Raw genomic sequence first — 12,379 nt, 5'->3', positions numbered from 1 at the left:
ATATGCCTGTGTTTTAGTGGAAATTTCTGCTTTAAAAAGCATAAAGACAACGAGATCCATAGAGAACACATTTTTGCCGTATTTCTTCTCAGCGGTACTTTTAATCTTTTCACTATTAAGTGTGACACAATCTACAAGAAAATGGCCGCCTCCCTTACCGAATTGAAGACATCCATGGCAGCGTGATAGAGTTGAGTGTTACAGCTCTGGTAACATACCCTTATGATGACGAAGGTCGCCGGATTGTGAGGTGTTTTCCGTGTGACGAGGAAGAGCTTGGAGGAGTAATCATGTCGGAGCGTAAAGTTCTAAATGTAAGCTTCGTATGGGGGACATCATATCGCTTCAGAGTGTATAGCCGTAGTGCGAACTCTACTGCGCAGGCGTACGGTCAGAGCGCTCGCGGCACTGTGTCATAAGCATCAGGACTTCCATATGGGTTGTTGTGATATGTAAAATAACCTCTTAGGACAGTAAATTAGGTTTTTCGAGAGCCTTTAGTCACTTGTACCTGCAGTGTAAATGCTAGTCTACAATTCACACTCCTCGGTTTATTGAAAGCAGTCAGTAAATGGTGACGTTTCAGTCTATATGACTTTGGTGAAGCCTCCAGAGCTCAATGCCTTGGCAGCTTTGCTGCACTTTTTTAGCACCAAGTTGCCTTGCCTTTTACACCAGCTATAATGTCTCCTAAGGTCATGTAGACGGAAACGTCACCATTTATTTACTGCTCTCAATAAACTGGCCTGTTAAACAGGTTGTCCAGGAGATTTTAGTATTGGGGCAGGAGACTGGACAGGTAAAAGCTGCCCCCAGCCCTCAGGGGCTTGTCCTCGCCACATGTGACCGCTGATGCCCAGGAGAGGGCCCAGGACATGACTCGTATACGTCACTGGTAACATCCCTCGTCCTCTCCTGATTGGACTCAGCGATCACCTTTTTTTAATTTATTTTTTTTATGTTTCACTTTCCCCTGCCTCCAGCCCCAGTATTAAAGTACCCTGGATGACCCCTTTAAGAATCTGAGAAGTGTGATTTACTTTACTATATTCCAGATTGGAACCCTACTTCAGCACCCACATTAGATTGCCGCAATCATTCTTTGTATAGCAGTTTAACTGTTATGGTGGGATGAGGAAAGTAGCACACAAGTTACATTACCCTTTTACGAAGTCTTCTATTTTTTTCCCTCTGTGACTAATTCTGAAGTATTAAAGGGGCTCTATCAGCAAAATCATGCTGATAGAGCCCCACATATGCGTGAATAGCCTTTAAAAAGGCTATTCAGGCACCGTAAATGTTATATTAAACTATGCCCCCGTTTTAAAATAAAACCCTAAAAAAGAATGTTATCTACTTACGGATTGTGCACGCTGGGCGGGCATTCAGGGTGTGTCGTCTTCTTCATCCATGCCTCTTCTTCCTCCGATTTCCTCCGGTCCCGTCCTCCTCTGGCGCTCGTGAACTGACACTGATTAAAAAAAATGGCCTGGGCGCCTGCGCTGTAGCCGTAGTAGAAGCCGCATGCTACGGCGCAGGCGCCCAGGCCATTTTTTTTAATATCAGTGTCAGTTTGCGAGCGCCGGTAGAGGACGGGACTAGAGGACATCGGAGGAAGAGGATGCGTGGATGAAGAAGAAGACACACCCTGAATGCCCGCCCACAGTGCACGATGCGTAAGTAGATAACATTCTTTTCTAGGGTATTATTTTAAAACTGGGGGGTAGTTTAATATAACATTTACGGTGCCTGAATAGCCTTTTTAAAGGCTATTCACTTTTATGTGGGGCTCTATCAGCATGATTTTGCTGATAGAGCCCCTTTAATGCACTTAACATACACTTTAAAGAGGACCTTTCACTACCTTTGCCAAGTCCAGCTCTACTTCATTTAATAAGCTCTGCTCCACAGATTCTGGCGTAATTTTTTTTCTCAAGCCGCCACCTTTCCAGAGTGATCAATGTGGTTAGTTTTGGTGCCTGATGTGTTATTTAGTCTCTGTACTGTCAGGAGGGTAGTATGATTCTGACACTGGCTGCTTCTGATTGGCGCTCTGAATCACACCCCTTGCCTCCTCCTTCCTGACAGTAGAAACCTAAATAGCATTTCAGTGTGGGTTGTTTTTTTGTTGGTTTTTTTTTAATCCGTTCTGATGGTTTTCTGCCACCAGTAAAATCACTTCTAAACCACTTATATGCTGACGCAGGGTCATTTAGTGACATAGTGAACATACATTTCTTGTGTCAAAGAAAATGGGTGGCTGGACAGGTGAACCTGCCCTTGATGCATTGAACAGCTCATTTGTAAAAGATTGCACTTCGATACAAGAAAGGTATGTTCCCTATGCAACTAACAGCCCCTAAAGCAGCATATAAGTGGCTTTAGGCCCCGTTCACACAGAGAGCGGAAGGGTGGATTTTGGCACCGAGAGTGATGTGGGGAGCCGCGTCACTCTCTGGTCAAAATCCGCCTGCCACGACTGTCGCGGCTTCCGAAAGTCACAGCTTCCCCCTCCGGAGTAGACTCAAATGAATGGGCCAACTCCAGAGGTTGCAGCCGCGAGGCGGACTCCGCGGCTCAAGGAGCCCCAGAATCCGCCTGAAGAAAGTGCAGCTTGCTTCTTTTTTCTGCTAGCGGCAACATGCCATAACATAGACCACCATTGTGAAGGGACGGGTTATGACGTGGATTCCGCGCCATAATCCGCCCCCTCTGTGCTCGTGTGAACTAGCCCTAAAAGTGTTTTTGGTGTTAGGTATTTCATCCCTTTTTGCCTGCAGCACCACTGCTGGTACGGTACTTTTGTTGCATTTGCTTTTTCTCAGTGATATATGTAGAAATGTAGAACTGTATTAGCATGATTGAACCTCACCTAGTTTTGTTTATGCCACTCTCCTGGGTTGGTAACAATGCCACCAGTTCTGTGGCTTTAGAATTTTTAGAAAACCCAGGTGTAAAATCCAACTCCAATTGTTTCTGTGATGAGACAGCTTGACCTCATAATTATGTACGTACAAACGTAGGATAAAATAATTTCCTTTTGTTACCTATAGTACCTTGTACAACAACATAAAGCTGTATTTCAAATGAGATCTTTAAATAAGACTAAAAAATAACTCCTTCATTCATCTTTTCCTCTTTTTTTTTTTTTTTTTTCTTTTTTTCTCCACCTTCAGAAATATTATCCACCGGACTTTGATCCATCTAAAATCCCTAAATTAAAACTTCCAAAAGACCGTCAGTATGTGGTGCGTCTGATGGCTCCGTTCAACATGAGGTAACCTTCAACATTGTAAACAGAGAGTTGAACTACAATCCCCATCCCATGTTATGATCTTTAACTGACCTTTTTTTATTTTATTATAGGTGTAAAACATGTGGAGAGTATATATATAAAGGAAAAAAATTCAACGCAAGGAAGGAAACTGTGCAAAATGAGCAATATTTGGGACTCCCTATCTTTCGCTTTTATATCAAATGTACACGATGCTTGGCCGAAATCACTTTTAAGGTATGAGAGGCGGGGAAAAAGTCACAAACCTTTTAAATGCAAACTTTGTATTTATTTGAAATAGTACATTTCTTCTGATTCTAATATATACTAAGCAAAAAATGAAATGATTATGAGACATATGGCATTAATAGTTGTCAGGAGCACAATTTGGAATATTCCAACCGGGGAAAAAAATTAACCCAATACTCAATATCTCAATGTGTGAAACCCGTATGTAAAAATATCTGGACCTTATTGAGCAGCATTTGCCAAATAATTGAAATTATGATTAACCCTATATACTTTCCAGACTACTTTTTCACAGTTTTTTATGTGCTCATTTTAGTTTTGTTAATTACTTGATGTAACTGTTTCATCACCTGCTGTTTTACCAGACAGATCCAGAAAATACAGACTACGCCATGGAACATGGTGCTACACGGAACTTCCAAGCAGAAAAGCTCATTGAGGAAGAAGAAAAACGGTTTCAGAAGGAACGTGAAGAGGAGGAGTTAAATAATCCCATGAAGGTACAAAATGGCTGCTTGTCAATGAAACTATTTTTACATCATCAATAGACTAGTATAGGCCAGTAGCAGCCTCTGCTTAGCCTTACTGAACTGACATTGACTCTAGCCCATATACTAAATACTTGGTATTTGGATGATAATGATGATGAGTCAGCAGTTACTATATACTTACTAATGTAATAGAAAAATAGCCAGAGACAAAGATCTAAAGTAGCTAAGAAAACAGAACTATCAAGAAAAGTATAACTACATTATTAAGATGTTTATAGTGAACCATAATGATTTATACATTATAATTCCAAGAAAGGGTAATACATGGGTGGGTGCAGTAATATGTGTAAATATGTGAAACTTTGCAACTGCATTCATCAAAAGAAAGAGTCCTCTTCCTTACCTTCTATTACCTATACATCTAGCTATACCTATAACCTGTATAGCACTGTCAGCCGTTTTGAACGCCGAAACAGTTGACACTCTTTTAAAAGGATAATTGGACCCAAAGGTGCAATGCCTTAAAAAAATTAACCCTGGGTTTTAGAGTCCTAAAGGGAATGCGTTACCAGAAAATGACCACTCTTTTTGAAGCAAGTTTTTGTGTTAAACATATTTTATGAGAATTTCGAATGTCTTTATTTTGAATTTTCGATGTCATCTTAATTTTTACATTTTTATTCTGACCACTAAGCCTAGTAATAGACTGACAGTTGTCAGTTCTATATATTTTCTTTGCAGCAGTCACCTAATTTACATCACAGGATTACAATAGGGAATAACACCTCTATAAATAATATCACTAGCCCATCATTGCATCCGCTACTAATAATATTACAGTATATGTACTTTCCTTCCCTGAACAGAGGATGTCTAGAGGATCTCAATGAGTCTACTCCAGCCTTTTGTCTCCTATGGCCATGATAGCGCTGTAAAGCTGTGGAGAAGCTCAGGCCAGATGGCAGCCCCTATAATAATGTAGAGAGGGAGAGTAATGCACAAGGATAGGCCAGGCAATGACCGTTTCGTGCTATAATAGCGCTTCTTCTAGTCTTATATGGGCTGCTCCTGTAATTATGTACAGAATAGAAAAAATCTACAATTAGAAAATAAAAACGGGTAGTTCACGCAGCTCATTTATTTGTGTACAAGAACCAAAACATTGTTAACAAACTGTAGTTTTGCTCTAGTTCATTTATACATGAAAGTTTTTCTGCTTTCCCCCCCCCCCCCTTCTTTCACCTCGCTTAACCCAGATTAAATATAATTTTACAAACAACCTTTTAAATTCTCAATTATATATATATATAAAAAAAATAGGTTCTTGAAAACCGAACAAAGGATTCAAAAATGGAAATGGATATCTTGGAAAACTTGCAAGAGTTGAAAGAGCTGAACCAGCGTCAAGCCAATGTAGACTTTGAGTCTATGTTAGGTGTCTACAGAGAGACAGAAGAAGAAATGAAGAAGAGGGAAAAAGATGAAGATGAAAAGCAGATCAGGTAATTGACACTATGAACATTTCCTGTCTGAGTGGCACCTTTTTGTCCTTGTGTGAATTCATGATATAGAAGACTTTTATTATATAACATTAATATCTTTAGGGAAATGTTGGCTGAGGCTCAAAAAAGGCATCTAGTTGAAGACTCTGACTCTGAAGAAGAAATTACCTCTGATGTACCTAAGAGAGTTCAGAACATGAAACCAACTGATATTCTGACTAAGGTGACTAACTTTACTCCATATTTATTATCTCCTCTAGGAAAATTTCACATACTTCAGAGCTTCAGGTCAGCCATTTGAATTGGTTGTACGTATGTTTTCACTGCTACTCGCTCGATTTCCTTAAAAGGAATTGTTTTGCTGAAATTGTGTCTGCGCATCTTTTTGCTGTTTCTGAACTAAATTCAATGCATATTCAGCTGTCCCCATTGCTCCGCTGCCGTCCCGCGCCTCCCGATTTGTCTGCTCTCCAGGGTCTCTTCTAGCATTGAAGCTGTTCATTGGCCTCAGCAGGTCTCAGGAGGAGGACACGTGATGTCACAGGTAGTGACATTCAGGCCCTTTGCTGAATCAGTGGCTTCAGCACAATGCTGGAGGACGCTTTGGGAGCAGAAGAACCGTGAGGTACAGGAGGACACCGGAGCAACGGGGACAGGCTAGTATGCTTTTTTTTTTTTTTTCATTGCTCCCAGCTTATTTAAACTTTAAAAGGGTTTCCATTTTTGCCTGGAAAGATCCTTTAAGTGTCTGGGCCAGGGAGCTATTTTGAAATCACACTTGGCCTTTGTGTTCTCCCATTTGCACCAGCATATTACAGCAGCGTGAGTTATAGCAGTTTGGAGCAAATGGAGCTGCCTCGGAGCACCAGATTGCCCATTTGTGTATTGTGAAATACGTGAATATCTTGGCAACTGAGACACAAGTTTTCATGGGAAAAAGGTGTTACATACTGGTGAGCCTGACCTATCTAACTGTATTGCTGGCTTAATATGCTTCCCCCTGGTGACATTCTCCCTTTAATGCTGACTTTTTTGTTAGGTCCAGGTTTTATATATACATAGATAGATATAAATATATATATTGCATATATTACTTGTGCTGCATTTATTACCTTTGTGCTGTTTACTCTAGACATCATATCCTAACAAGAAGCACTGTGGTGAAAAGTCAGATAATGATGGTAGCAAACTCAGGAGCCGTAGTCTACTTTCTGGACTTATAAGAAGGAAAGGTCCTGAAACCAGAGAAGATTCAGAGTCCAGTGTTAGCCAGGAACCTGTTATGGCTGGAAAGAAAACTGATTCTGATAAGGGAAAACAAGCACAGTCCCATCAGACCGATGTCGCTCCTTGCACAAATTTTAAAAATCAGTGTGAAAAAACATCTTATAACACAGGTAACAGTCTCAACTCATGTATTTTTTTCTCTCACTGTGCTAGCTTCATCTTGGGGTGCCATAATCTTTCTCTGCCAGTAAGAGTAGTTGAAAGAGTATTTACATTTCAGCAAATGTATTTTTTTTTTGTTATTGATTTGGAAGTAATAACGTTTTTCTATATTGGTCTTTGTGGGTACGGGGGTACCATAATGCGCGCAATCTCCAGATGGGAAGCCGACAGGTCAAGACTGTGTTCTATGCTAACGACCTATTGCTTTATGTTACCCAAACTCGCATTTCCTTTCTGTCCTTTTTGCGTGAGTTCCATCGATTCGGTCATGTGAGCAATTTTAAGGTCAACCCATGCCCATGTCACCTTGCCCTCTTCTTGTCCATCTCTTTCCATTCCTGCTTACTGTCACCACCCATGGCTTGAACGGTGGGGCCTCGGTGTAGGCCCTTTGCCCATTTTTAAGGTCGTGTATCATGAGCTGGGTCCTCACTGTGTACTTTACCCATTGTATTTTGTTTAACAGAACTGTGCCAGTTGTCTTTAGTATGAGGCATATTGTGTACTAGTCCACCTCTGCACTAATCTATGGTGTTTGCCTCCAAGTGCAGCTTGTTATTGTCGTCTTCACCTTGCTTTGCAGCTTCCTTTGCCTACTTATTGTTCTCTGATTGTATGTTACACTTTGTACTTGTTTACTTATGAAAAGCTTCTAATACACATTGATTAAACATAAATTTATTAGATGCATGGCACAGTGAGGCTTAAAAAGTAGAATTTAACACTGGGTGCTCTCTAGTGTAGAACCTTACTAATATTCAAATTGATGTACCGTATATACTCCAGTATAAGCCGAATCTTTCAGCCCAGTTTTTGTGCTGAAAAAGCCCCCCTCGGCTTATACTCGAGTCAGCAAAAAATACGAAAGTAGAAAATGACTGTGGAACACATACACATTAGGTATCCCTGTCTCTGAAAGTGCCCAGTCTACTGAATATAGGGTATCGGGTGCAAAATGGTCAGAGTTTTTGGGTGCAGTAGTTGCTGGGGAAGGTGGGGGTTGCTGAGGGGGTGTTTTGGTTGTCTCTCTGCCCCTTCCCTGAGCTTGACAACTGCTTTTTCTTCCCCCACTTGGAATTCAGTCTGGCTGAATATAGGGTATCTGCAGTGCTCCTATTAACCCCTTCCCGACAGAACAGGAGCACTGCAGATACCCTATATTCAGCCAGACCGAATTCCAAGTGGGGGAAGAAAAAGCAGTCCTCAAGCTCAGGGAAGGGGCAGGCAGACAACCAAAACACCCCTCCCTTTCCCCAGCACCCAGCATCTACTGCACCCAAAAACTCTGACCATTTTAATTTTTGAAATTTTCCAGTAGATGCTGCATTTCCCCCCCTCGGCTTATACTCAAGTCAATAAGTTTTCCCAGTTTTTTGTGGTAAAATTAGGGGCCTCGGCTTATATTCCGGTCGGCTTTTACTCGAGTATATACGGTATATCCAAAAATCTTTCCCCTGTGGGTAGGACTGTACCTTAGATTGCTGTGTGGGACACAATAACTGATACGCCTTGGATACAAATTTTGCGGGATGTGAGGTTGTTTCCCAACCCTTGGAACAGTAACTAGCCAGGGTAATTCAATCTGAAGTACTGATGGTGAAAACTTCACATAAAAGAAAATGCACCATACACTATTGCACTTCATCAGGATGATGTAGACTAGGGCAAGGCTCATTGCCTGGATACACTGTTTAATATATCCCTTAGAATGGGTTCACACCAGTGCTGTCTCTCTGTTTGGGGATTCCATTCTCCTCTCCGCATGAAAAATGCAGAGAGAAAAACACTGCAAGCAGAGCTTTCTGCTCTGCATTTTTCGCCTTTTTTGGGGCGGAAACCGGATGGACCCCACTATGGTCTATGGGCTCCACGGGTTTCCTAAGGTAACCACTTTTTTATCCAGATTTTATCCAGACATGTAGGATTTTGTTGTCCACTTGAAAAATCAGACATCTTTGTGAACGGACACACACGGACACTAAATGACACAACATGATATCCCATTTAAAATAATGGAAATTGTAAACGGACACAGCTAGTGTCCGATGCTAAAATCTTGTGCGGACACTAGCTGTCGGTCACCTACGCTAGTGTGAACCCAGCTTAACAGTAAAGGCATTAAAAAGTTTCATTGATATGTCCCCTCCCCCCCCCCCAACCCCATGCCCCCTACCCCCGTGTTACCTACCCCATGCCCCCTTCCCTGTCTTATCTACCCAGTGACCCCTTTCCCCCCCCAGACCCTGTGTCACCTTTCCCCCCCACCAACGTGTGCCCACGGCCTCACCAAAGCCTGGGCTCCCCGTGCACCGATGTTACAGGGGTGCCTATGAGGGCCCCCCTCCCGCGGCAAGGCATGTGCCCCCATTCCATCTGTGGGCGCTGTGGCGGCCTTGTCCCCATCCCCCTTCCAGTGGCCCCCGGGTTTACATGCCCAGGTCCCCCCATTCCCGCGTCCCCCACTGGACCGGCAACCTCCTCACTCCCAACAGCAGCAGGCCGAACCGGCATTCCAGACCGCGGCGCAGGCGACCCCCCTGTCCAGCCGCGGCAGAGCACTGCGGTTCTGTGGTAAGCCCACACAGGCGGGGCAGCGTACGCACTTCTCGCTGCCCCATTGTACGGGCGCTGGTTCAGGATGCTCTGGACCTCTGAGAGCCGCCATGTTCTTGTGGACGCCGGCCGGCCGATAGCTCCGCCCACATAGAGAAGCGTCACCCATCCCGGTGAGCTGCTGATGGGGCTGGGATGACATCATCCCAGGTCCTACAGCGTCCCAGGTCCTGCAGCGAATTCAAAAGTGAAAAGCATCGGTCACGGGAGTGAATTGCGGTGGGGTACGGGAATTCCATGTAGCCTATCGTTCAATCCGGGACCCAAGGTATGTATGTGCGCAATTTCAGCCAAATCCGTTTGCCCATCTAGGTGTCATTGCGTCCCCTTTCTAAACTTCCTCCACCCCCCGACCCCTTTGCACCCACCCCCGCTACCTCGGCCTCCTCCCCTGCCTGGGGTTAGGAGGTAGGCCCGAGAGGGCAATAGGGAGTTTGTGGCTTGCTATGCTAAAAAGTGTGTGGGATTGCAGAGCTGGTGGTATGAGTTGTGGTTTTGTGGGGGTCCTGGCAAAAACGTATGTCTGCGATTGTGACGAAAAGTAGCCTATCGTTCAATCCTGCCTAGGAACTATGTTGAAAATTTGAGCCAAATGGGTTGAGCGGTTATAACATTCCAGTGTAAAAGAACAAGTATTACACATAAGCAAAGATATGATATCATATCAAAATGGGCATTCTTGGGGTGCTCCAAGGTGAGCTTTAAAAATATTGTCCAACATGTATAAATGATGATCTATTTTTATGGTAGGTCATCAGTTAAAAATCGGGGGGGTTCTGTATGGGACCCCTGCCAAAGAGCCATACATTGTATAGTGGCCGTGCAAGTGGAAAAGGGGAGCTATGTTGGGATCAGGAAATGCGAGGGATATCAATGTTGGGGTCTAGAAGGGGGACCATGTCAAGGACCAAGATGTAAAGGGGACCCCCCTCCTTTTAACAAAACTAAGGGTAAGTTCACATGGGGTTCTTTGGTCCGGAACCTGAGGCGGAGGCTGCCTCAGGTTCCAGACCAAAAAATGGGTAGCCGCGGCTGAATAATGGTGCACTGCACCAGCATCCTGTCGTGCACTCCACTTCGGATTAGGTCCAATGAATGGGCCTAGTCGGGAGGAGGGAGTGTCTACAGGCCGAATCGTGAAGCGACTCTGCCTGAAGAATGAGCATCTTTTTGGTCAGGACTTTGAGGCGGATACAGCCTCAAAATCCTGACCAAAAAAACCCATGTGTTTATACCAGATTGTTACATGTATTTCCTGCTTTTGTACAATAAAAATCAAATCAATAAATCTTGAATAAAAAAAATAAATAAGGGGATACCATGCTGGAAATTAAAAATGAGAAGGTGAGCCATGCTGGGGACCAAGATTTAGAAAAATTCAGTTCTGGGGACGAAGAATTATGGGTCTATCTTCAAATAGAAAATGGGGGGAGGGGTGAATAGACAGAGTTGGGGCCCCCTATGATTATGTGTATGGGTTTGCTATCATGGTGGTTTTATTACACCCAGTCAAACCCTGAGTTTGTGTAATATGCTGATGTGAAAGCTTGTTCTATGTAATAAACTGTTGTGATACCTGGTTCTGTGTAAATTGCCTAAGCATAAAGTACATGATGTTGGCTCTTTTGTAATTGTTTGGGGAGGGGGGCCTGTATATGTCTACCTACCCTATTAGACACTTCAACTTGCATTCTCTATACTTTCTTTGAGAGGACTACTCCTATAAAAGACCACTTTTCTGCTTGTTTTATAAAGTGGTTTTCCATGTCCTTGGCATTTGGACTTGCTACATTTGGATTTTCCTGCTTAGCTCATCAATTCTGCCAGTAAGACCAGATATCTCAGACATTTACCTCATACTGAAGCAATTGTGCAGTCTTTCTCTTCCTCTTGATCTGACTTTGGTCATTGAGCGGCTCTGTAGCATGCTGGGCAGTACAATTGCTGAAGAGGTGCACAATACTTGGTGAGCATCAAATAGTTGCCTCAGTGACTGTCCTGCTTGGTGTTCATCAGCGTCTGTCATTGCCTAGTGTTAGTTTGGGCAGAGGAAAGAAGTAGCTACAAAACCCCTTTGTCTGAGATTAGAAGACATTTACAATCTGCTGATACTTGCCTATTACATTTCAAATTCCTGCTTTCCTTGGTGCCGTAAAAGTGTTTAGTAATTGCAATTTATTCCTCTTTTACAGGAAACGCCACTCACACCCCTAGTGCTACATTAAATAAAGGAGCATCTTCCTTATCTTTGTTGGGCGCGTATTCTGACAGTGAAGACAGCGAGTAGAGAAGAGCAGATGACAAAGAAAAGTTATCGGGGTTCCAGAATCATTGGATGCAGAGAGTATGGGACATATTTATTTATGTCTGGCATACAAGGCATAAAAAGTTGAAATGGTTTGTGGTAACTGACAACTTTTTTTTTTTTCTTTACTTTTGCACCCCTTTCACCACTTTCACCACTTCTGCAAAAAGGGGATTTCGGCATTTATGTCAAATGTCAGAGGGCAACGTGCACCAGCAAAGAGCTGTTGGAGAGTGTGCGCCATTTATGATGAGGTGTTCATCTTGTCATAAATGAGGCGCATCCTCCCTGCTTTCATATTTTCTAGTATGCTATAGAAATAACTGAAAATTCATGGGTTACTGTGTCAGTCTGCTCCATCTTTCTTTGTATGTTTTTTTTTTTTTTTTTTTTTTTATCCATCATCCCCTATGTGTTCAGTTGTCTTGAGTCATTTGTGCTCTAATTGTTCTAATATTCTTATATTTTAAAACAGCTTTTTGTTTGGTGTTTATTA

At 42.9% G+C, this 12,379-nt stretch overlaps 1 protein-coding gene across 1 annotated transcript; it reads left to right on the top strand.

Moving 5' to 3' along the window:
* Nucleotides 1–244: 244 nt before the first annotated feature.
* YJU2 (YJU2 splicing factor homolog) lies at nt 245–12,379 on the top strand. Its single transcript, XM_075264308.1, has 8 exons — nt 245–314; nt 3,177–3,277; nt 3,367–3,511; nt 3,889–4,023; nt 5,335–5,516; nt 5,619–5,739; nt 6,649–6,913; nt 11,771–12,379. Exons 1-8 carry the CDS (start codon nt 291–293, stop codon nt 11,863–11,865), a joined length of 1,068 nt encoding a protein of 355 aa, XP_075120409.1. The 5' UTR covers nt 245–290; the 3' UTR covers nt 11,866–12,379.

Source organism: Leptodactylus fuscus, chromosome 1 (genome assembly GCF_031893055.1).
Source record: "Leptodactylus fuscus isolate aLepFus1 chromosome 1, aLepFus1.hap2, whole genome shotgun sequence".
NCBI classification, from domain to species: domain Eukaryota; kingdom Metazoa; phylum Chordata; class Amphibia; order Anura; family Leptodactylidae; genus Leptodactylus; species Leptodactylus fuscus.
This window is presented reverse-complemented; position numbering and strand designations above follow the sequence as displayed.